Source organism: Pyrus communis, chromosome 9, assembly GCF_041283825.1.
Source record: "Pyrus communis isolate YQ-2024b chromosome 9, ASM4128382v1, whole genome shotgun sequence".
Lineage (NCBI taxonomy): Eukaryota > Viridiplantae > Streptophyta > Magnoliopsida > Rosales > Rosaceae > Pyrus > Pyrus communis.
The window spans coordinates 22,533,050-22,557,998 of record NC_142573.1 but is presented as its reverse complement, the minus strand read 5'-3'; the positions used below and the strand labels follow the sequence as shown (position 1 = coordinate 22,557,998).

Below are 24,949 nucleotides of genomic sequence, written 5' to 3'. Positions count from 1 at the left end.
ATGACGTTAGGTTACCATTGAAATTTGATTTTTTTTTTTTTTTTTTAGGACGATTTTTTTCCCCTATAAATACCTATGTCATTCCTACACAATTTCTCACTTACTTTTTCACCATTCCATACTATTCGAAAAATTATTAAGATTATATAAAGATAAGAAATTCGGATGCTTATTCATTTAGCAACAAGTGACACTCAAAATATATTTGAAAACCTTATTTTAATGTAGCAGTTTAATTTAATTAACCATATTAATTTAATTAAAATAATAAATTATTGAAAGGGTTATGTTTAACCTATGATCCTTTGGCCCCCTTAGTTGGAGATGATTTTTTGTCAAATGGCTATGTTTGGCCTATGACCTTTTGGTCCCCTCGGTTAGAGATAGTATAAAATATGGTCTAGCACTATTCATTAAAATATAAATTTCTTGCAGGGTTATAACTTATAAGGCTAAACATGGCTCCTTGGCCATCCTTTAGTTGAAGATGGCCTTAGGACTCTACTCTAACAGTAACACATGGCAAAATTTAAATGGAAGCATTATAGATAACGTGATACTATTGTACTATAGTATAACTTTTTCAAAAGTATGACTCTCTATGTACTCTCTGTTACTTCACAATTTAACGTCAATTTTCGTACTATTATAAAAGTGTGCAAAATACATGAGGTGGAAGAGAATCCATAAAGAGTCTCACTTTTCAAAAAGTTCCTTAAACATTCATCTAGTCGAGTACTAGGAAAAACAAAGAAACTAGTTCGATGAAAAAAAAAAGGTAACCAGTTCGATGGATGGTTGGGGCAACAATTATTCACAAGGTGACGCGTGTTCCTTGTCTGCTTGCCGCACATCGCAACTTCCCACAATGGAACCACATGGAGCATTTTTGCTCACCAACTTTTACTGTCGTATAGGCTCACCATCTTATTTATTACTGTTAGATGAGTGTGAATTTTCAGATTTGTGTAATGGATGGGCGCAAATCTTAAAATTTAAACTCATCTAACGATGATAAATAAGATGGTGAATACACACTACACTAAATGCTAATGAGCAAAAATACACTCATGTAACCAACTCGGGTCCGTCCAGATTCTAAGGAAAACGTTTGGCTCTGAAACTGCCATCAAAGCAACCCCCACTTCCACGCCAAAACTGCTTCCAGCTCAGAATTTTCAAATATTCCAAATTTATTTCCCAGAAAAACAAAAAATCCAACTTTTTACTTCCTCTATTTTATATTATTCAATTTAGCCCAATGCAAAAGCTGGAGTCGCAATTTGCATGGTCGCCAATGGCTCAATTACCGTCCCCCTCCCCTGTGTTCACTGAAGCTCTCAAGTTACAAAACCCATTACCAAATGGCTGCTCTAGAACTCCATGGCGCATGTTAGCCAAGCCCAGCAGTAGCCTGACTTCGATGGGTGGTCATGGCGGTGGCGGGAGGAGGCGAAGAGGCTTGGGCAGGCTCAGAGTGGCAACCGACGGCTCACCTTCAGCAGACGCCGTCGCTGATGATTACTACTCCGTCTTGGGATTGGTATGACTAATACTATTGCTTTTTTTTATTAATTTCATCTGCGTTTTGTTTAAATTTGCAAAATTTTATGCTTCCGGGTAAATTACAGCCTTGTCATAATCGAAGACTCGAAGAAAATGGTGGTCACCTACCATTCGATCTTTAATCCAACGGCAGATGGTCATTTTACTTTTGTTGTTGTACCTTCTCCTCCGCCATTGGATTGAGATACAATGAGAGACCACGATTTCCTTACTTGGACCATGGGGTCTTTTTTATGATTATGTAATGATATTGATATGAATTTTTAGGAGTAGGGGTTTTTTTTTTTTTTTTTTTTTTAATATTTTTTTTTATTTGTTTGTTTGTTTGAATGCTTAGATTTTGTATGTTATGTTAATGATAGCTTCCAGATGCGACGCCAGCACAAATTAAAAAGGCGTATTATAATTGTATGAAAGCTTGCCATCCGGACTTGAGTGGTGATAACCCAAACACCACCAATTTCTGCATCTTCATCAATGAGGTCTATGAGGTGCTCAGTGACCCTCTGCAACGCATGGTTTACGATGAAATTCACGGCTATGCTTTGACAGCAATCAATCCCTTCCTGGACGACTCTGCATTAAGGGATCATGCATTTGTCGATGAGTTTAGCTGCATAGGCTGCAAAAACTGTGCCAGTGTTGCTCCGGATGTCTTTGGTATCGAGGAAGACTTTGGAAGAGCCCGAGTGTACAGTCAGTGTGGGAACGTAGATTTAGTTCAACAGGCAATTGATAGTTGGTAGGTCCACCTTCATCGGTTTTTCAATATGATGAACATTTTGAGATGAAAACTGACTAGTCCTACTTCTATTTTTGTCTATTGTATTGTGTCATTTTGAGCTGTGAGTAGTTTCAAGCTTGCGAGGCACATTTTCAACTAAGACAGATATGTGCATAACGAGAACACACCTAAGTGACATTACAATATTAGGAATCAGGACACGCTTCACTGAAGAGCGTCACTTTGCAGCAAATAAGAATTTGATTTGACTTCTTCGAAGAGTCGTCCTTAAGCTCTTGAGAGAGTTCTGGTTTTTTGACAATCAATCAAATCATTTTTCTACAAATTTCAAATCTTTCTGCAGCATCAGTTCGTAAGCTTTTGTTCATACTTACACTGCTTTCACAAATCTGAAGTTTGAAATTTTCATGTCGCTGGATAGTTGTCGATTGTACTATCAGACGTCTGGAAATTACTGGATGTCTCTTGATTATTAGTTGACAGATTCTTCTTTGTTTCAGCCCTGTTGATTGCATCCATTGGACTTCTGCTGCACAACTATCATTGCTCGAAGATGAGATGCGCAGAGTAGAAAGAGTAAATGTATGGAAAGCAATCATTATAATGTTAAGATTGTCCAAGATTTATACTGATATGCACCTTCTTTATCATATATCACCATTTTGAAATCCTTAGTTGTGAATAGTTTTATTGTTCGTTTGTCACTTCAGTGGCTAAAAGTGTGCTGTGGATGTTCAGGTTGCACTGATGCTTGCAGGTATGGGCTCATCAGTGGATGTTTTCAGAATGGTATGTTACTCGTTCTTTGTCATATACATTGTTCTACATGAATTTAGCAACTTTCAGTTGATTTCTTGATGACTTGAAGCCATTTTCGAATTATTTGTTTCACTTTTCTTTGCTTTTGTGCGATGAACTACAATGTGTTGGTATATTATCTGAATTCTGCTAAAGCGAAGTAGAACAAAGAAGTTTATTCTCTGTAGCTCTTGAAACACTTATAATCAAGTAGCAAATCAAAAGAAGAATGTATAAAGATTTATTATACCGGTTCTTATACCCATCTGCTTAGATGATCTTTGGGATGAAATTACTTCTAGCCTATCTTCATTGTCCAGTAACTAGCTTAGCAATTTTTGTTAATCTGGCAGGCAAGTTCTCGGTGGCAAAAGAGGCAGTCACAAGTCTTGGTAGGAACTCTCATTTTCTTCAACTAATCTTATGTTTTGTGATTTATTTTGCTGCAAACTACTTCTTTTATTTCTTTTCTAAATATTTTCCTTTTCATAACCTACATTGTGGACACATGAAGTCATGAAATAGTAAATTTGTTGCTTCTGGGTTCTGCCCGAGACAAGTAAATATGGAGTTTGTTTGAATATGAAAATCTAGTCATGTGTTTCATTTTTTGTGAGGTTACATAATTGTAATAAACTTATCCTCCTGAAGGCTAAAATACACCATTTTCATATTAAAATTATGTTCAATTTGCCCTGTAGATATTAATATGCTATGTTGGGTACAACAGATATGGAAATCATAACTAATGAAGTCATTATGACCTAAGCAACACTAAGTAATAATAATGCTGCTCCCAGAATACAAATATGAGAAGTTAAAAGTACAACATCGTCTGCAACAACGTGCAGGCGATGTTGGAGAAAAAGGAAAGTGACTATAAAGTAAAATTGGTAATATTGGGTGGATCGGTCGTATGAACTATGAACCAAGGATGAATCCTTCAATATTCTGATCTAAAGAGCTGTCTTCATGAAATTCCAACTTGTTCTGCTAAAGAAGAAAACAAAAAACCTTGAGTTGCCAATTTTTATGGTGCTGTTCCCTCTTGGCAGAAAAAAAATTCGATGGCTGCTTACAAGTTTTAAAAGTACTAAGTGCATTTATACTTTTAGGTATGACGTTTCACAAACCTGGGTTTTATTGCAGGACAAGCTAAAATTAGGATGATGAAGAAGAAGGATACAGATAAAACAGAATCATACTGGGACAACATTTGGGCTAACCCCAAAGAGTACCAAAATTCAGGTAATTGCAAACCCATAGAAAGAATGATAGCTGATGTCTGAAATATCAATGTACAGAACGCAATAGAACTTACTCAACGTGAGTGCCGTCCATCCTTTCTTAATGTCTCACCATTTTACCCTCAAGTATTTCCTGAGAATTAAATGCAATCTGTAATAAAACCTTGTCTCTAAGAGTCTTTGATTTATGTTCTTTCTTGAGGTCTAGTGTCGTCTCTTCCTTTCCTTTGTCCAATGAGTTAAAATCAACTTGTTTGGATTGCCAACTGATAACAAAAGTATTACTTTCTCATGCTGCTGTGCTATGTCATATACTTGTATAGCTACGCAGAAAGCTTTCCCGTTATCCTCAGTAAGGTTCCATGTTTGTTGTCCTTTATCTTACCATTCCGACTTGCTTGCTTCCACGAGCAAAAGTTCTAATCTCCCTTGGGTGCCTATTAGATCCTCATCTCATCAAAATATTGATGAGATTCGGGGCACTTTATCGTAATGATTTGGGTGCCTATTAGATCCTCATCTCATCAAAATATTACGTTGTCGTAATGATTTGGGGGCACTTTATCGTTAAAGCTCCATGAAAGATGTTTTCTACCTAAACTTGTTTAATGCTTCATATTATTTTTTCAGAGGAGGAAGTGAGAGAAAGAGCAAGGAGAGCAGCAGCAGCTGCTCGAAGATGGAGGGAGTACTCAAGGAGGGGTGCTGATAAGCCTCCGAGCTATAAACTTCTGGAGGCCATCTCCAACAACGAAAACTGACCATATTCATCTGTAGAGGACGAACACCATTGAAATTATTAGCATCAAATGTAAGTATTAGCAAATTTATAGCTTATAGCTCGTGTAAATTTGTAATCATGTAAAATTTAAGGAGACCTAAAAAGTCTGCGGAATCAGTATAGCAGCTATCAGATTACCGTAAGATCGATCTTTAAGTTAAATAAAGGAAAAACAGAGAGAAGATACACATACATAGAAGCATGGTGCATATATGCAAGTGAGGTTTTTGTTGCATCAAAGCATCGAGGTTGACGTTATTTCTTCTTTCGCCAAGACTCCATCCAGAATCCGAACACGAAACAGCAAACTTTGTAAGCGCATGCGCTACCGGATTGAGCAAGATGCCTACTTTATTTCCTTTAAATTGTTGATTCCAAACGCAGTATATATAAAGAACTGATTTACACACTTTCTTTTCTCTTTTTACAGACTTAGTTTTATTTTTGTCTACGATTCTTCTAAAATTTGTGCAATCCCAATGGCTAAAGATCAATAGTGATGTGTTAAGCTTTTTCCGCATGTCCTTGTCTTCTTGGTATAAGACGCTACCTTGACGGTGTACTTGTGTCATAAAAGTTGATTTTGTGTTTGAGACGTCAAAAATGGTGTGAGAATCAACTTTCTTTTGATAATTTATTTTTGTAAAGTGAAAGTATATCTTCTGTCTTTTAAGCACAATACTTGACCTTTTACATTCTAACGAAGCGACAACAATTTATGGTACAAATGTCTTAATTAAACTTGTTTATTCTCTTTATTATCATCTAAAGATTATTTCTAGAGAAATTGATTCAATTTCAAAACCGTTTAGCCATCCACATGTGTCGAACAAATCGAGGGTTATGATAAAAAACAACATCCTTATGATGAAGTCAATTTGTTTCAATCATACGGATGACTAAAGTAACGGCTTCCAAATCGAATTCATTTTTTTAGAGATGATTTTAGAAGATGAAAAGAGAATGAATAGTTACGATTGTAATTTTTATGCGATAAAATAATGTCGTGATGTCGTGTTGTCATATAAGCAGTGTCCATCTTGTAATGCAATGTTGAGGTCCAGAGTACCTTAGTTTACCGAATTCATAACTCAAAAAATTAATCCAAAATGGATAAGAAAAAAAATGATGTGGACATATTCCCTACTTTTGTCTCTTCGTTCCAAATGAATCTCCAAATCCATCAGTGGTTGATGGGATAGCATTATCAACTTATCACAGCCTATGAGAGGCAATATCCCCTTCATATCATTTACAACAAAATCAAGGAACCAACAAATTTCACCTTGAAAAATTAGAAAAAGAATAAAAAATCAGACCCAAGAAAATATTAGCACAAACAGAGGTACATAACTTACATATACCAACTATATAAGGGGAAAAAATTTACATTTGTGAATATCATATGATCTAGTGAATGGTATTTTTTCGGCGAGACAACAGCGAAATATAGCTTAGCTAATTAACAAAAAAATGAAGAAAAATAGTAGCTAGTGTTGTTATCTTACAGATGATGCAACTGAATGAGCCCAGAACCTGAGATGATGCTTCACGTCCTTACCTAAATTAGTAGCAGCAGGTATTCTCCACTTCATCAACATTTGGTTCTCTTTCTTTCTTTGATCCAAAACATCCCAAGCCTCGGACAGATAAGGCCGCCTTGAAACCACCCCATGATCCTCCTCCTCCTCCTCCTCCTTCTGATAATCTCTAACATCTTCTTCTTCACAACTCGCTAGTCTTTGCAAGCCGGGAATTATGGAAACCAGTCTTGAAGAATCCTTGTCTTCCTCGGTGAAGACAAACCCCAAATCCATAAAACCTTTGAGCTCCTCAAACTCTAGCTCTGACATGCTCTTACTTGGCCCTAGTACTCTTTTCCTTCTTTTTCTTTCACTACTCCTGCTGCTGCTGCTGCTGCTGCTGCCACTGCTGCTACTACTTACCCGGCTGCTTTTTGTCGGATGAGCCGGCGGTTCATCGTTTTTGGAGAAGTTTGTGACTTGTTCACCGGAAAAAATTGTTTGCAGTTTCGGTGTGCTACTCGGAGAAAAGCTGGGCGTGTTTAAAAACTGGTCACTTAGAGACCTTAGCTTTAGGATTGGTAACTCTAGGGTTTCTTCTTGGGCTGATTCGTCCACTTGGAGAGTTGGGTCATTTGTTGCTTGTTGGGGTTGTGAAGGTGATTTCTGGCTCAAAATTTCATGTCCAAACCAGTACGAATCAAAGAGGTTGAGAAGTGCTTCTTCTTCTTTTTCTTCGGCAGCCATTTTGTTTTGCATTAGTTAGTGGATGTGGATGAAAAACAAGTAGAGTTTTGACAAGATGTGAGCTAGCCAGATAGCTCGAGACGGTTTCACGATTGTAGATAAGAATATCCATATATGTTTTGCATACATTGGCAACTTGGAATTTTTTATCTACAAGTTGCTCGATTCCTATTAATTATACTATAACGTGACAACTGGATGGCGAGAGTGAGCTCCCAGTTTTGGCTTTTGCAGACGCCGAGTTTGATATTAATTTAGTGTGAGTTAGCTAAATCTCTCACCACTTAGTACAAATATACCAGAGATTGTATTCACAAACCTTAATTACTTTTTCCACACATTATTATTTTTTTTAATATTTTTTGATATTCTACACTCCATTAATACTTAATAGAAAAATATTACAAAATTAAAAGAGTGTTGATGAAAGTAATTTGTGGTGTGTGAATATAATCTCTCCAAATACATATCGTTGCATTTTAAAAAAATTATATTGTGACGTGTCATTAGCAATATTGTGGAGCAAAAAATAATCCGGAAAATTATGGAGCTGGCACATGAAATTTTACTCACAAATGATGAGAATGCCCCTTTTAAATTGGTGAGTTCCACATTTGTTCCACGCGCAGTTTAACCCCCTTGAACAATTGAGTTGTTGACTATGACTTCTCCAAGCTTTGCCGCACATAGCAAGGAGAAAAGTTGAAGGTATTAAAGATAGAATTAATCTGTAGAGGACGAACACCATTGAAAATATTAGCATCAAATGTAAGTATTAACAAATTTATAGCTTATAGCTCGTGTAAATTTGTAATCATGTAAAATTTAAGGAGATCGAAAAGTCTGCGTAATCAGTATGGTAGCTATCAGATTGCCATAAGATGGATCTATAAGTTCAATCAAGGAAAAACAGAGAGAAGATATACGTATACAGAAGCATGCTGCATGTATGCAAGTGAGGTTTTTGTTGCATCAGAGCGTCGCGGTTGACGTTATTTCTTGTTTCTCCAAGACTCCATCCAGAATCCGAACACGAAATAGCAAACTTTGTAAGCGCAAGCGCTGCCGTATTGAGCAAGATGCCTAATTTGATCGATTGTTATTTTACTATTTTCCTTTAAATTGTTGATTCTAAACGCGGTATGTATGAAGAAATGATTTGTTCCTTGTTGGGGTTGTGAAGGTGATTTCTGGCTCAAAATATCATGCCCAAACCAGTAGGAATCAAAGAGGTTGAGAAGTGCTTCTTCTTCTTCTTTTTCTTCTGCTGCCATTTTGTTTTGCATTAGTTAGTGGATGTGGATGAAAAACAAGTGGAGTAATTGAGAAGATGTGAGCTAGATAGGTCAAGACGGTTTGACAATTGTAGATAAGAACGAGCAAAAAAGCCCGCCTGATGCCGCGGGTTTACAACAATGATTAGCAACTAAAATTGGTCCACGAATTAATAAAAGAAGAAAGACCAAGTGAAAATCTGAACACTATTAGCAAATACATACATGGCAGTTCCATAAATATTATCTTGGATGGACAACGTGCAAAATTTGCCAACATATTTTGAAGAACATATACCCTAAAAAATTAGAACATACTACTATACTTCATAATTAACCAAATTTAAATAAATACCCTACGCGACTTATTGTCATCACTTTTTATAATCAATGCTTTCTATTTTTTTTTTCCCTTTCCATTGGTCGATTTCTTTGCAGCCTCTTTCTCAAACACAAACGTTTCTCAAATCTACTCAATTTCATACCCAAAATGTTGAGTTAGATCATCACATTTCAGGATTGGATAACTATGAAAATACTGTTACTGTGGAAGAGACGACATAGGGAAGCAACAGCAAGGGAGCAAGACGTCGTCGTTTAGGCTTAGGGTGTTTAAAAAAAAAAATTCCATTCTTCCTCCCGTAGTTTCTACTTTGCCTCAAGTAGCTTTCTAGTCATTCTTTCTGGGTGGGCAAACTGAGTTTCGGTCAAGGGGTTTTGAAGATTGAAACCATGTGAAGGAATTTGGTGGTGAAATTGATCTGGATGAGCAGATAGGTATTTGGGTTTGGAAGTATCTGGAGAAATCTCACAGTGAAATTTCTTGTCTTGATGGTGTGAACATTTAGATGAGCTCTTTTTTGGTTTCGATTCGAATTGGAGTACAAAGCAAGCGGTGCAAACTGCAGATGAAGGAAGCGGTGGAGGAGAGGAATCTGGCAACAGGGCTTTTCATCTTTTTACTATAGCAGCATGAAATATAGGAAGGAAAAGATCAGGTGAAGAGGGGTATTTTCGTCTTTACACTGTGCTTAGGAACAGTGAAGCTGATGAACTGGGTTTTAGTATATACTGGAATTTGTACCCGCGTGCTGCTGCGGGATCAAAAACTATATGAAAGATTATGCAATTTCAATCTTCATAAACAATGTTTGAGTCAAAAACTGAGTTACCAATACCAATGCAAATTATACACAACCTCATCATGAATGAAACAAATTTAAATATCAAATGAGAAACCTCTTTCGTCTATTAAAAATATTACGAAGTTCTTTGGATACAAAAAAACACAAAATGCTTGTTTACTGCAACACTAAAAGTTGTACTCTGCTATGTTGGTCATTAAGGAAGCATCCCAGGCAAGGGAAAAAAAAATTGAAATAAACTTATAGACAGTAGAATTATATCATGAACAAAATAAGGATAAAGTATGTTTACCTAGTGTTTTTGTGTGCAAAAAGAAGTCTGATTTTGCACGAAATGGAGATGACCTTCTCTGGCAATTCTATAGGACGCGATCAAATTTTTGTGCATTTTCAACTTGCCTTGCAACCAGGTTTTCTACAAAAACAGATCAAATTCAAGAAAGTAATTAGACCAAGGCATAAGTGATTATAAGAAAAAGTATAGAAAATATAAACCACATATTCCACTTATTATACTACTTTGTATTCCGAATACACCTAAAAGTATATCAATTTCTAGTGAATACATCGGTTCCAATTAATTCCACCTTAGTTTCTTTCAAACCCTTCAACTTATCCTTGACTTTTTTTTTTTTTTTTATTGTTTTTAACGGCATCATAATTAAGAGTTAGCTTCCATCAAATCCTTCAGCCAATCCTACCCATACCTGTCTAACCCTTCATAATCCCAATTTTACTCTCTTAAACCCTCTAACCTAACCTTGACTTTGTTTTTTTACAGCTCTTTCATTTGCAAGCTTATTTTCTCTACAAAATCATAATAGTTTCTGTCTTACATCACATTTTAAACTCTTGATAACATTAATTTCCATCTCAAATTAGAATGAACCTCCAACGTTAGAAATATGAGTAAAAAAATGTTTAGTAAAAGAATTTGCCAATTCTAATTAAGAATTGTTAATCAAACTGTAAAAGCAACATATGAGTTTTTCCAACTTCAAACATACAACCAACAGCGAGAATCCAATTGGAAATGGAATAGACCAAACAGAACATGAAGATTACACAATCAGAAGATGATATATTTGAAGGAGAAGAGTTCATTACATAGTGTAATGATAGTCGATCAGCAGCAAAATTGAGAAGAGCAAAGAACCTGGCCTCAAATTTTCTCCAGAATAATTGAAAAAATAAATAAACTTAACATGTAGGAATGATGCTGTTTTGACAATGAACATCATCTCTTAAAATATTAAAAATAATGTATGTGCATTTCATTCATATTTCTATTCACATCATATACGTAAACCTCAAAACACAACTCATGGAACAACTTTTCTTACTAAACCCTAGAACACATTTTAATTTTTTTTTAAATAGTTCTCATTTTTTGTTTTCTTTGCTAAATTCATTCATGCGTTTCTTAAATTTAAATTCAGTTTATAAATTTTCACATCAATCTTTGGAAAGTAATTTTTTATGTAATTATTTAAAATGTGCTGTATAAAACATACTTAAAGCTTCCACTTAAAAAAACTGATAACACAAAATGAATTAAACTGGGAGGTTAAAGTAAGTTCTCTTACCAAATAACTGAAGCCAAATTGACACAGAAGCATATCAACGTTGCATCGTCACAGGTACACCATTAGCAACGTTTCTTTACTGATTCAAACATAAACATGAATCAATTAAAAGTGTTAAACAATGAAATAGCACTTCAATTTTTTGCTAAATTCATTCAAGCGTTTCTTAAATTTAATGCAATTTATAAATTTTCACATCAATCTTTACAAAGTAATTTTTTATGTAATATTTAAAATATGCCGTATAAAACATATTTATTGCTTCCACTTAAGAAAACTGATAACATAAAATGAATTAAACCTCGAAGTAGTTCTCCTAATGAATTTTCAAAACAACGATACAGTACTGACACACCTCAACTCAGAATATCCACTAGGACCCCGAATCGAGCCGTGCTGGCCGACACCTGGAAGGTGATGAAGCCATAAAGTGTGATAATCTATAAAATGTGAATAAATTAAAATCTAAAGTGCCTACGAACACGAGTGCGCGATGAGCAGGTCTGGACCCATTTCATGCGTGATACAAAGTATAGGTATAGTACAGTAAGTTAAGATAATGTTTATACCATCATAAGAAGACATATGTACTGAAAAGTGTCACGAATCCTCGTCGATAAGAAACTCTGCTGCTAGAACCTGGAGGGGTGCAAAAATAGAAAATGTGAGTAAGTGAAACAAAACTTTTCAAACCAATTTCAATTACCAAATGCAGTAACCCCTCGCCATAATACCTGTATAATTTCCAGAAAATCATACTACGTAGAAGTATGAAATCAAATGTATATAAACAGTAAATCCAGAAATATACCACTGTTCATCATCTCATTAGCAATATAAATAATCATATGCTTAATAACCCATACTAGCACGCAAGTCTGAAACATCTATGATGCCTTGTACAATTGCACCCATATCTCATCAATCAATGCTAACATATAAGTTAGGAGTCACCTATAGTGACTTGTACGACTTATCCATATTTCATCAATCAATGCTAGCATATAAGTAGGGAGTCACCAATAGTCACATGTACGACTTATCCATATCTCAATTAATGCTAACATATAAGTCGAGTCACCTATAATGACCTGTACGACTTATCCATATCTCATCAATCAATGCTGACATATAAGTCAAAAGTCACCTATAATGACATGTACGACTTAATCTATAGCTCATCGAACATCCCTGCACATGAGTCGAAACCACCTTTAATGGTCTGTACGATAAGACTGGGTGTAAATAAGTACGCTCGAGTGCTACGATCACGTGAAGACTGTGCGAATAATCGCAGGTCATCTACGAATTGGGACCACCTATAGTGGTCTGTACGACAGGCCTGTGCACCTACCTTGAGTCCAAGGTGAGCGTAAGGTGCGGGAGGTGAACATCACGTGAAGAACTGTGCCTTGGCCACAGGCGGGAGCACTAACACCGGGGTGCAGGTTTATGAGCTCTCAATGCATCTCAATATAACATGTACAACTCATGGGCAACTAGTACGATAGTGTTGGAGTTGCCTAACACATAAATGTAGTCATGCTATAACTTCATCGATTCAACTAATACCATAAACTCACCTGAACTTACCTGGGTGTCCTGTGTTCACCTTTGTACTTTAAAGCATTCACAATAATTATGTGCAGGTAATATACATATGGATATACCATGATGCAATCTAATATTCAACCATGTCATAGCATTTTCAATTATATACATATATATAATGTGGCATAAAATGCATAAGCTGTAACGCCCTACTCCCGAACTATTTATTTTCACGAATAATCAGCGGTGACAAGCCCAACTAAACACTAGTTTAATTAATCATCATTACTTACATTTCCTTACTTAAATTTCTTGATTCTTCACACATTGATTTATAACCAACATTTAACCACCAACACATAAGGTTAAAACTCACATTTTACACCAATGTCCCTCACATTGTCCAATTCCCCAAACAAAGCTATTGTCTCAATTATTTAGTCTTATTTATTGTATGGATGCATCTAACGTCTCGTTAGACTGCCTACGTACCCTAAACAGGGATCAAACCATTCGTAGTTCACAATATCAACAATAACATAAGCAATCCCTAGATGCAACATAAAGCATATATACTTGTATAGAAAACCAAAAACCCACTCACCTGGAGTCCTCGCTAAAATTCGTAAATCCCTAGCACGAAGGTTGAGGCGTCACGAACAATCGGTGCCCAGAACAATTATCAAACCATGACTGAGAATCCTTATCAATAGAATATATAATTTATATAGAACACACCCCTACGATTTGATTTGGAAGATCCGCAACCCAGATTTCCGATCTGAATTTTCCAAGGATCCACATTATGCTTCTAGAACAATATACTAAAATTTCATTACGATCCAACGATTGGATCTCCACCAATTTCAATTTCAAGTGGTGATTAACTTTTTATTTTATAAACTTACAATTCCAATTCGGAAAGATCTGTACGCCGGATTCCCGATCCGTACATTCCTATGATCTCAAATATTATGTACTATAACATATTAAAATTTGATGATGATCCAACGGTCGGATCGTCGATTCATATTTTGACCTATTCACGTGTCGAAATGAAACTAAGTCCAAATAATGAAATTACATCATACGAATATCAAATATGAACCCATGGCATCTAATAGTACTTAAAAAAAACATCATTGGCCCACAGGCCACGTGCCGCCGCACCCACCGCTGCGAGTGGCGGTCGGCCACTCCGACTCCCTGGAAAATTCAACTATTTTTGAAAATTCTCAAAAATTACAGAATTGAGTATCTCAAAGAGTAGAGTAAACTTTATGCCTGTGGTCAAGTCCAATTTGACCTAGAAAGGCTCCAATTTTGCTAAAACTGTACGAAACCCTAGAATTGGGTGTGATTCGATTCAACCTCCAAACTTGCTTCGACGCCTCCACCACTACTTGGGCTTTGTTCCTGGGTTCTAGGGAAGTGTTTTGGTAGTGGTAATTGAAGGAAAACGTTTCACAAATGGGTGGATTTTGAGTAAGTTTCCCGTGGCACCCATGGGTGTTCTTCATGAAATTTCTACCATCTCATGCAAATTTTGGTTAGAATTGAATGTTGGGATATGGTGATAAGGTTTGATGGTGGTGAATGGGTGAAAATCAACTGAAAAACGAGTGAGAATTGCCGGAAACCACCCTGGGTCAAAACCGGGTTTTTGGGTGTTCGAAGGCCACAAGAAGAAAAATGGGAAAGAGGCTGAGAGCTTCCATCTCTCCTCCTAATTGGTTGCTTCTAATCTCCAAATTTTCTGATTGGTTCCCCTTCCCACAAAGTGGGAGTTAACACTTATAATCTAAAATATAATTAACTAGTTTCAAACGTCCGTAACTATACCGTTATAATTTGAACTCGCAAACCGCTTTTGCCTATGCATTCGTAAAGATGAGTACTACAAGGACATACTAAAAGAATACGTCTCACGTGTCTCTAACCGATGGTCAACTAAGGTCAACACCCTCGCCTCTAAGGGCATTTTTGTAAAATTTATAAAATTGTAAAATTAGGAATAGGTTGTCACAGTATAGAAGAGAAAATTGACAAAATGAAAGTACAAAACCGTATGTCTGCTGAACTGGTTCCTAAATTAATGCTTAGTTTTATGTTGCATGTAGACTTCTCCTATTGTTCTTTGTACATTGGGATATACATATGTACATAATAATTATATGTATACACACACACATATGTGTATATACTTATAGCAGGGAAGAAACTAACACAATAATATAGCAATTGCTAGGAAAATGAGAGATGTACGTATTTTACTAAGAGAATATGATGAAAGAGGATTCTTTTATCGATCAGTGACATTCTGCTGATTCCGTAGAATTAGTGGCGAATCCAAGATCAGCGGCCTCGGAGAGTTAGTTCGAGCGCATATTCAGACATCCGAGGATGGAACCAAAACTAAATCCAGAAAATCCAGAACAATCAAAACAAAAACCCTCAAGAAAAACCCACACAAAAATGAAGAAAGTCAGAGAACCCAGAGGAAGATTAGAATTTGGAAGAAACCCTATTTGAGAAAAACCCAAAAGATGAACAAAAGTAGCATCAAGATTAAAAGCAGAGCAATCAGAACGAAACCCATATGAGAAATAACCACAAAGATGAAGAAAAAAAGAATCTTGGGGTTTGGGATATACCTGAATGAAGCAATCATGGAAGAAGAGGCGCATCAGTTAAGCAGAGACATTCTTCTGGTGGGAGTAAATCTGCGCCATCGTCGACCTCACAATAGTCTCAGTTTCTGGGCAAGTCTCGCAGTAGAAATCATATTCAAGATCCGATTGACCTCCATCATTCATCTCCTCCATGACGAAATCTTGGCTATCATCGGAAGAAGCCAGAGAAACCAAATTAACCAGTGATTCTTGGGCAAAGGAGGAGGAGGAGAGAAGCAGGGAAACACGAAGGATTGATGTAGGGAGGAAGAGAAAGGAAAAGCGACGGAAGAAAATGGAACAGCCTTTGTGCACCTTCCCACAAAAATGTTACTCATTTTACAACAAAGCAATAGGGCAAAGTTGAAATAACAAAAAAGAATCAGGGTGAAAATGGAAGAACGTACAAAATATCAAACCATGACAATGATTTAAAATTTATTCCTAGCCCATCAAAGTTTTGAAATTTTTACAAACTGGATTTAATTTACCGCACAGAAAATTCAACAATACAAAAAAAAACCATACTTTTAACGCCAAGAAAACCTTCACTATATGAGAGGTCAAGTACACAATAAATTGATCACATCAAACGTAAGTGGATATAATCAAATCAAATTAGAGTATTGATGATGAAGAAATAAAAAGAAAAGGGTTACTCTGCTAGGCGTTCAGGATCTTCCTAGAATCAAAACCCCAAAAGACTAAAAGGAAATTTGCATTGAAAACCCGTTCGGAATCCAAATTTACATCCCTGAATTAGTTGGAGCAATTCAATTGATAAACACCCAGAACACAGTAAACTAAAAATGAAATATACAAACACAGAAAAATAAAAACGATCTAAAAACAAATTCAATAAAAAAAGAAAGGATTTGAGATATGAGAGACATACATACCTTGCGGGTAGGCAGTAGTGGCTGATGGGTAGAGGCTGGCTATGTTGATTCTTTCTGGGAGAAAATGGGAAGAAGGATATGCGAGAGAGTGGAGATTATGTTGTATTTATACGTAGTAATTGGTAAAGGCAAAAGGGATCTAAGGAAAAATAGAGATGAAAAAAATACCCGGGAGAAGGAGCAGAGGAGAAGCTAGCCAACGGAGGAGGAGGACGGAGGGAGGAGCCTAGAGGGGAGATGTTGTTCGAATGAGGAAGAGGGATGAGATGCTGTCGAACGAAGAAGGATGTTGTGGTTTGCGATTCTAATAGAGAACTGAGAAATTCTTTTGGAAACCAATGGAAAAGTCATGAGTTTTTCCTTTCCCAACAATGACCAACACGTGTACATCATGCACGGAAAAAGACTGAAGGTGGGTAGCATGGGCAAAACCAAGAATTCATTGTACTAAGAAGCCAAACAAAACAGTAAAGCAAGAAGAAGCAAAGGGTATTTCCGACATTTTACTATTCACAAACAGTGAAAAACAAAGCCAAGGAAACCGAGTTTTAGTATATAGATAATATAATTTTGTTATCTACAAGTTGCTCGATTCCTATTGATAATACTAGTAATGGGCACACACGCTCCAAGTGTGTAATTAAAATTTTTTTTATATTATTTTACTACGACTTATTATTAATGAACATGGATAACAACTCAAAATAGAAAAGACAAATAAAAAAAGGGAAGATAAAAGGTAAGAGAACGTGGGAATGTAGAGAGAGGAAGAGGAGGAGAAAAATGAGTTTTATTTATTTACTTTTTATTTTTAAATAGGATATGCTATATTTACATGGTTGTGATGTTAGTATAAAAAAGGGTAAAATTTGTGTTAGGCGTAATCACTAAATTGTCAACGTTTTTTGTTTTTATGCAGTTCTGATGAGAGGGTTGCTAAAATTTAGTTGACAAAAAGAGTTTTATTAATATCTCGTTTAGATTATAATGTGACACACTAACAAGTGGATGTCGAGTGTGAGCTCTTAGCTTTGGCTTTTGAAGACAGCGAGTTCAATATTAAGTTAATATGACAACCAAATTTCCTGTCACTTAGTATAAGTAGATAGTCATACTAAATTTCCCGCCACTTAATATAAGTATATAACGTTGCATTCAAAAAATTATAGCGTAATGTGTCATTAACAATACTGTGGAACCAAAAATAATCCAAAAAATTCTAGAGCTAACACATAGAATTTTACCCACCAGTGACGAGAATACCCTGATTAAATTGGCGAGGTACACATTTGTTCCACGCGCAGTTCAACCTTCTTGAAGAAATTTCTATGAATGAGTATTTAAAATTACAAATTCCGCGGTCAAATGTCATAGGAAAATTCCATTTTTCTTTTAGGTTAACCAAACCAGGAAATTAACAAATTCTAGAAAATAAAATTCCGTGATTTTAAAATTTTTTAGTTATCTTAAATTTCCTCATCCAAATAGAGTGTAAAGCTTTCCTTATTGAAAATCAACTCAATCAAGTAAGGAATCACAATGAAATCCAATCAAGTATACCTAGTGTTTTTTCTTCGAGATACTTCGAGATAATCCATCTAACAGATGACACACCTTGGCCAACTGGATGTTGACTCATGGCATGGAAAACCCTACACATGTGACCAGCCCTAGCTCTATAAGTACCCTATTCTCCACCAATTTTGGTAAGCTTTTGCTACGTAATTAAGCCCTAGAGCTCTCTCTCTCTTTTCAGAGAAATTGACTTAAGTATCGGAGATCCATTGGCCAAATCCCCAACTCCGTAGGCATGTGGCTTCAGTCATTGATCAAAGGTGTTTAAATGTTTTGAATGTACAAATTCATCAAGACTGAAGACGATGAATTTTTGCCATCACAAATTGGTGCTTTTATTGAGAACTTGATTTAATTCTCAAAGAAGCTCTCAGGATCACTTTCGAAATTTCCACCTCCTTGAATTTTTCTAGAGTTCACAATCTCCAAATTTTTAATTCCTTGATTCGTGTTCCCTGTAGAAAGGAAAAAAATTGTCCGAAATTCTAAAACCACGATGAATGGCACTCCACATGTCTGGGTTTGCACCCACTGACGAAAGTCATGCTGCTCTTTGCGACAAAACACGGAGAATACCTAGTTCAATGCACTAAATCTCCCTCTTACGTGTTTCAGATCAAAATACTTCCTAATGAAAGTTGGTCGTTTGCACAACATCTATAACATTGCCAAATGTTCCTGGGATTTGGAATTCTGACCCAATGTGCGTTTCGGCAGAAAGACAGACAGCCGTGTTTGGTGGCTCGGATCGAAACGGTCTTTTCACGAAAGATGATTACATCATATACGCGGGAGTGGATGTGAATGTTTCAGGGGACTGGTGCTTGCTGTATAGAGCTCATGCTGCTGGTGTGTGATTGAAATTTAGTTTCAGAAGGATTACATCAATAAAACGGTTGATATCATCCATCAACATAAAGATGCAGACACCACTGGTTTCCAAACAATTGTCTGCAGAAATTTCTTTCAGACCTTATATTGAATCTCAATTTAGTTTTGCCATATTCGTGGAACCAACTAGACATTCAGTGCAAACCTACTAGCTCAACAATCCCTTCGTATCCATCAGGCACAAGGGATTCCACCATGGCCGGGCGCACTTAATCCCAACAAGGGTTACCATACATGCAATATCCCATCATCATAAGTTTGCTTTGATCTGTGTATTGTCATTCAGAATGTTCCTCATCTCTCCCAAAGTTGAGTCTGGGACGTTAAGTTGAGACCCCTCACTAGCCACTACTTCCTCATGCTTGTCTTTCACATGTATCATGTCATAATACATCAAACCAACAAATGTATACAATGTAAAAAAGTCAAAAGGTAAACAGATCGTATCCCCAAGTATTTGTATCTTTATATTCTTTTATCTACTTTTCATTCATTTTCCAGCGACCAATATGGATCATAGTTTTCCCTCGAGCACCCAGATCAAAATAGTTATATTCAGCTCAAACAACTAGACATTGGACCACCTCCTTCCAAAAAAAAAACTGGAAAAAGATAAAAGATTAAGCAACTTCATCGTATGTAAAGCATGGTTGAGAAGCTTATAATTTCAAAGTAGTAGAAAGAATAAAGCAAAATAATCTGGAACTTAGTTTAGTAGAAGAAATTAAATTGCCTTTTGATTAAGCGGAAACCATAGAAGATAATAAGAACTAGTTTGGTGTTGTTGTGCTTTTAAAAAAACTTCTTCTATTGTGCGGTGAAAATAATGAGTTGTGAAATAAAACATTAGAGTGTTTGGTAAACTATGTTTGTAAAAAGGCTTTGAGTAAAAATGGAATATCAAAGTGTTTGGTGAACTTTATACAAAATTGTTGTGATTATGTATAAAAACCAATTCTGGCCAAGCACCTCCACCCATCAACTCTTCCATCACAGCCAACATCCCACCTCGCCACAACAGCTCCAAATATTAATTTGATGAGTTTAAGGACTAAAATTTAAGAAAAAAAAAATTAGAAACTTAATTTTCACTTAGGAGTAATTCAGGAACTATATCAACAATTTACTCTAATTTGTTGTCCAATCCAGTCGGATAATCCAATCATTTCTCAACCCCACAGCTCCTAATGGTGAACTCAGTCCTACGATATCATCACACACTCTACAGTCCATAGTTTTAAATTTAATATACAAACATTAATTATTATATTATACTAATTAATATTATTAAATAAATTATTATATATATGGATGTTTTTTAGTGCTTATTTGCTAGCACGTCCCTAATAAAATAGTAAGCTGCCCATCTGTCAACATGACGATATTAATTAAACACCCACCCTCCCTCCCAACTCCATTTTCCCCTCACTCTCTCCTCCCTTCCCAAAAACTTTCTCACCAGCCAAACACTTGTTATTCTCATTTACCGGGAAAAAACACCTCCCATCTTGTGTTCCAGTCCCATCCCAATAACATATATAACCAACAAATTAAAGTGATCAGTTAATTCATGGAGGACTCACCCTCCTCAGCCTCAGAGGACGACATAAAGGTGGCCACTCCCCTGCCCAAGAAAAGGTCTCTTTTTCTCCTTTTTTTTTCCTTCTTTTTTGGTGTTGATTTTTTATTTTTCTTGGTAAAAAGATAAAAAGGAGAAATTATTTATAATTTTGGAAATTAAATGGAGCGACCGTTATGGGGTTGGCTTGGTTTGTTTCTAATTTAGGAGGGGAGTGCAGAAGAGGGTGGTGTCAGTGCCGATCGGTGACGTGGAGGGATCCAAGAGCAAAGGGGAGGGGCATCCACCGTCGGATTCTTGGGCCTGGAGAAAGTACGGCCAAAAGCCCATCAAAGGCTCTCCATATCCCAGGTATTAATTCAATTCATCTATTTATATTTTTTCTGCAGATATCAAATTAAAAAAATTATTATCCAAATTAAACAGTTAATTTCACAATAAAAATTATTGAAGGAAATGAAGAAAAATAAAATAATTAATGTTTTTTAAGATGAAAATAATTAAGTGATATTGCATTTGAGCTTGATAAGTTTGGTGCAATTTTCTTGTATTTGTCGCCGGCGATGTATTCTTTGGTGTCTTCATTTGTCACACTGCGGCGTATTTTAGTGTAGAGGCGGCTCTACTAAAATGCGCCTGCTGTTGTAGCACGCTCTTACCACATGCATGTCGTGAAACTCACGCACTAAATTCCAGCTCGAAAATGACATATTCTCTACCCCTTTTTAAAATAAATTAAATAATAATTGCTCTAAATAAATTTCAATCATTTTCATTTTTTATAGTTGCTTACGTAAATTTGGGAGCTCCTTTTATGAATTAAGAGAACGAAAATGATTTTCACTCTTTTTTTCCTTTGACGCTCTCTATTTTTATCCATTGGCCGTGTTTTAATTTATTCAATCTAAGGACATGTAAGTAGAGAAAATTGTGTATGAAAATCAACGTTTTAAAAGATGCTAGACGTTAGTCGGGTGACTGATTGGAGCCTAGCATGTAAGCGGCTAGGTAGGGCCTAAGCGAACTAGACGAATTTAAGTAAATTTATGATATATTATATATAAAAAAAATGCCCATTTATACTTTAAAAAGTATATAATTGTATTGGAACATATAAATTGACAAATAAAATGATATATAGATCATTAAGTATTAGATCATGTTGAAAATATAGGGAACAAGCATATAATAAGTGTTCATTCAAATATTTAACAAGTCTCTTACATTTATTGACAAAATAAAATGCAAAATGAAAATTATCAATTTTCTGTCTAAGTAAGAGTTGGAATCTAGGCAAGTTTAGGTGAGGCTATGGGGGCCTATACGGTGCTAGGTGGGAATTTTTAGAACAGTGATGAAAATTGCTTCCCTGGAAGAATGATGCTATATGAATGAGTTGTACAATTATATGAACAGATAACTTTCACATGGGTTGTACAATCTCAAGTATATGCATTGAGAGGAAAAAAGGGAGTTTAAGAAAGCTCAATTGGTTTCTAAAAATTTACTAAATCTAGTATATTCTGGTGCTATATGTAGTAAGTAGAATGCATCTTCCCTATAGCTTCTGCATATGATTCCTTGATTTGGATTTTGGATAAAAAAAAATTGCTATTAACACACCAATTTTTACCTCCCACACACCCTTGTTAAACTTTGGCAATTGGTATTCTTCAATTCATTCAGTCCGACGGCTGAAAATTGATAGGAATGTGTGAGAAATAAAAAAGAGTGTATGGATAACACTACCCTTTTGAATATAGATCTCGTGTAAGATTTACGAGAAATGTACTGGATTTCGAATTTTGACCTAAGTACAAGATCATCATTAAAAACCGGAATATGTTAAACAAAATTAAAAAGTAAATCTTTTTGAAATGCCATATAAACTTAGTAGTTAGCACAAAATATGCTTGCAAATCAACTACAAATTAACATCTTTTATATGGATGGCTTTTGTTTTAATTGCTTGTTGTTTACCACTAATTTAATTGAATCCACACTTGGCTGGTATCTTTTGAAATTTGTAGGGGATATTATCGATGTAGTAGTTCCAAGGGATGCCCTGCAAGAAAACAAGTGGAGAGAAGCCGTCTGAACCCCACAATGCTCATAGTCACCTATGTTTGTGACCACAACCACCCCATGCCCACCACCAAAGCCAACCAATCCTCCTCTGTAACCACTACCACCACCACCACTACTGCTACATCACCCACCGCTGAATCTGAACTTCCGGCCAAAACCGAGGAGCTCACAGTCTTCACAAGCCAAGTCGACCTTGATCTCAGCGACGACTCGCCCACATTACTTAGCGACTTTGGTTGGTTTAACGATGCGTCATCAACAGTTGTACTAGAAAGTCCAATTTGCTTAGGAAATAGTAGTTGCATGAATAATGATGTGGCGACGAGGTTGAAAGACGAGGACGAGTACTTGTTCGCTGATCTCGGCGAGTTACCGGAGGGTTCAGTGATTTTCCGGCATAGGAATAGGATGGTGGAATCAGACGACCAAAATGGGAGATGTAGTTTAAGTGCGGTGGTTTCCTATTGTAGTAATACAGGATAAGACTGTAAACAACCTTCATCAGTCAAATCTTTTTTAATTTTTATTTTTAAAGAAGACTAATTAGTAGCTTCGTTAGGGCAACGAAATCCTTTTGGAGTAATGTTAAAGCCAGGAACCACACTTTCTAACCATAGTTGGCCATATGATATGGTTATTACATCCATTATGATGACTGACGCTAGTTACACATATTAACCGTGGCTTAAAAATGTGATCTCTTTGGATTACTCGAGGTCGAGGTTCATATAACTTTTTCTAATACTAATTAGCCAAAAATAGTTAAAGGGCGGTAATTTTCACACACTTTATTTACGTCTTTTTTTAATAATTTTTTAGTGTGTGTGAAGGTACAAGGATAAATTAGATTCTCATTCCTCATTTTCATTTCTCATTATTATTATTATTATTATTATTTTTGTCAAACAATATATTTTGTTAAATTATATGTTAGTTTAGCCACCTATTGGGTTTGAACCCACGTTGTCATGCAAGAACTCAACTCTTTTCCACCACTATGGTAAATGACCACTTGCTCATTTCTCATTAATTGAGATCTAATTTCTGTTTTGTTTTTATCAAAGTCCTTCGACTTTTGTCCATGTCATTATTTGAATAATAAATAATTTACATGTATTCATATGTTGTTAATCATTTCTAATTATATATTTTTAGTATTTTGTTTTATTTTTTTTATTTTTAATTTGTACCCACTCTATAAGTTTGTACCAATACTCTTTTTAATTATAATTTGTACACACACTTGCAAATTTTAATACGTACCCATATTTTTCAATTTAATATGTACTCGTATTTTGTTTTTGGTGTACTCATGCTAATTACATGTATTCCTTTTCATTTGTAAGTGAGATGTCTTAAGTTCGATTCTCACCAAAAGCAAAGTTGAACTACATTATTGTGACAAACTCATTGTAAAGCCTAGTCCACTCCATCATTCCCATACTGTAACACATGTGATAAAATGGTTTGGGGTCTATCTCTTAATGATGAGTTTTCTGTTAAGAGTGCACGTGGATTCAAAACAATAATGTACACAATCAAGTCAGGCAAAAGGTCCTAAATAAGATGCGGAAGTTATCTATTCCTCCTAAAGTAAAGATGTTTGACTGACTGCTTATTCATGGTAGGCTTAGTACTGAGGTGTTTTTTTTTTTTTTTTTAAATGAGTATAAAAAAAGTTGAGCTCAAAAAGGTATTTGGTAAACCCTTAAAAATAGTTTATTTTCATAGTTTTGGGTGAAAAAAAAACTTGAAAACATGAAGCAGCAAAAATGAACTTATTCTCACAGCACAGCAGAAGCAGTTTTTTTTTTCAAAGCACATCAATACCAAATCAACCCTTAATACTAGGAAGCTGATGAACAAATTCGTTAAGGATATCCCTATTGATTTTCCTATATGCAAATCCGCTGCTGAGGATTAAACTCATCTATTTCTTTCGTGTATAACCATGCGCGTTTAGTTTGGAATCTTTTCCCAAGTCTTAACAAAAATATTAGTTCAAATGCGGGAGTAGGTTTCAACGAGTGGTTAGACAACCTATCCTCCTCAGGAAGGAATGAGTTAAGTGATTTAAGTAAAGTCCTTGCCATCTGTTGGCAAATATGGAATGATCGCAACAAAGTAATTTTTCGTCAGGAGACTCCTAGTCCTACAAGGACACATATCATTGCTTTAAGCGTTGGTCAAGAGTTTTTCAAAGCTAACTTTATGGTGTTTTCGACTAGGAACCCCGATAATTTCCCAATTATTAAGTGGCATCCTCCGAACAAAGGCTTTGT

At 35.8% G+C, this 24,949-nt stretch overlaps 3 protein-coding genes across 12 annotated transcripts; 2 read left to right on the top strand and 1 right to left on the bottom strand.

Moving 5' to 3' along the window:
• Positions 1-1,171: 1,171 nt before the first annotated feature.
• On the top strand, positions 1,172-5,377 carry LOC137740215 (uncharacterized). 2 transcript variants are annotated; one of them, XM_088699447.1, is made up of 8 exons: positions 1,175-1,543; positions 1,929-2,308; positions 2,812-2,893; positions 3,050-3,100; positions 3,463-3,501; positions 3,979-3,982; positions 4,259-4,357; positions 4,987-5,265. In XM_088699447.1, the coding sequence occupies exons 1-8, from the start codon at positions 1,262-1,264 to the stop codon at positions 5,115-5,117; spliced, it is 1,068 nt and encodes a 355-aa protein (XP_088555573.1). In that variant the 5' UTR covers positions 1,175-1,261; the 3' UTR covers positions 5,118-5,265. The 2 variants fall into 2 exon arrangements, 1 of the variants encoding a protein (XP_088555573.1); XR_015966181.1 differs by lacking the exon at positions 3,979-3,982 and having other exon boundaries at positions 1,172-1,543; positions 4,987-5,377.
• A 1,106-nt stretch (positions 5,378-6,483) lies between these two features.
• Positions 6,484-16,838, bottom strand: LOC137740691 (uncharacterized). Of its 9 annotated transcripts, none has more exons than XM_088700632.1 (8): positions 16,535-16,815; positions 15,618-15,950; positions 11,982-12,051; positions 11,768-11,819; positions 11,413-11,491; positions 10,119-10,241; positions 8,334-8,671; positions 6,484-8,135 (listed from the first exon to the last, which is right to left on the bottom strand). In XM_088700632.1, the coding sequence occupies exon 8, from the start codon at positions 7,417-7,419 to the stop codon at positions 6,637-6,639; it is 783 nt and encodes a 260-aa protein (XP_088556758.1). In that variant the 5' UTR covers positions 7,420-8,135; positions 8,334-8,671; positions 10,119-10,241; positions 11,413-11,491; positions 11,768-11,819; positions 11,982-12,051; positions 15,618-15,950; positions 16,535-16,815; the 3' UTR covers positions 6,484-6,636. The 9 variants fall into 9 exon arrangements, 8 of the variants coding, with proteins under 8 accessions (XP_088556758.1, XP_088556751.1, XP_088556754.1 ...); XM_088700625.1 differs by having other exon boundaries at positions 8,334-8,674; positions 16,535-16,813; XM_088700628.1 differs by having other exon boundaries at positions 11,413-11,486; positions 16,535-16,813.
• Positions 16,839-20,430: 3,592 nt separating this feature from the next.
• LOC137740949 (putative WRKY transcription factor 69) lies at positions 20,431-23,204 on the top strand. Its single transcript, XM_068480754.2, has 3 exons — positions 20,431-20,638; positions 20,787-20,930; positions 22,610-23,204. The coding sequence occupies exons 1-3, from the start codon at positions 20,571-20,573 to the stop codon at positions 23,148-23,150; spliced, it is 753 nt and encodes a 250-aa protein (XP_068336855.2). The 5' UTR covers positions 20,431-20,570; the 3' UTR covers positions 23,151-23,204.
• Positions 23,205-24,949: the final 1,745 nt, after the last annotated feature.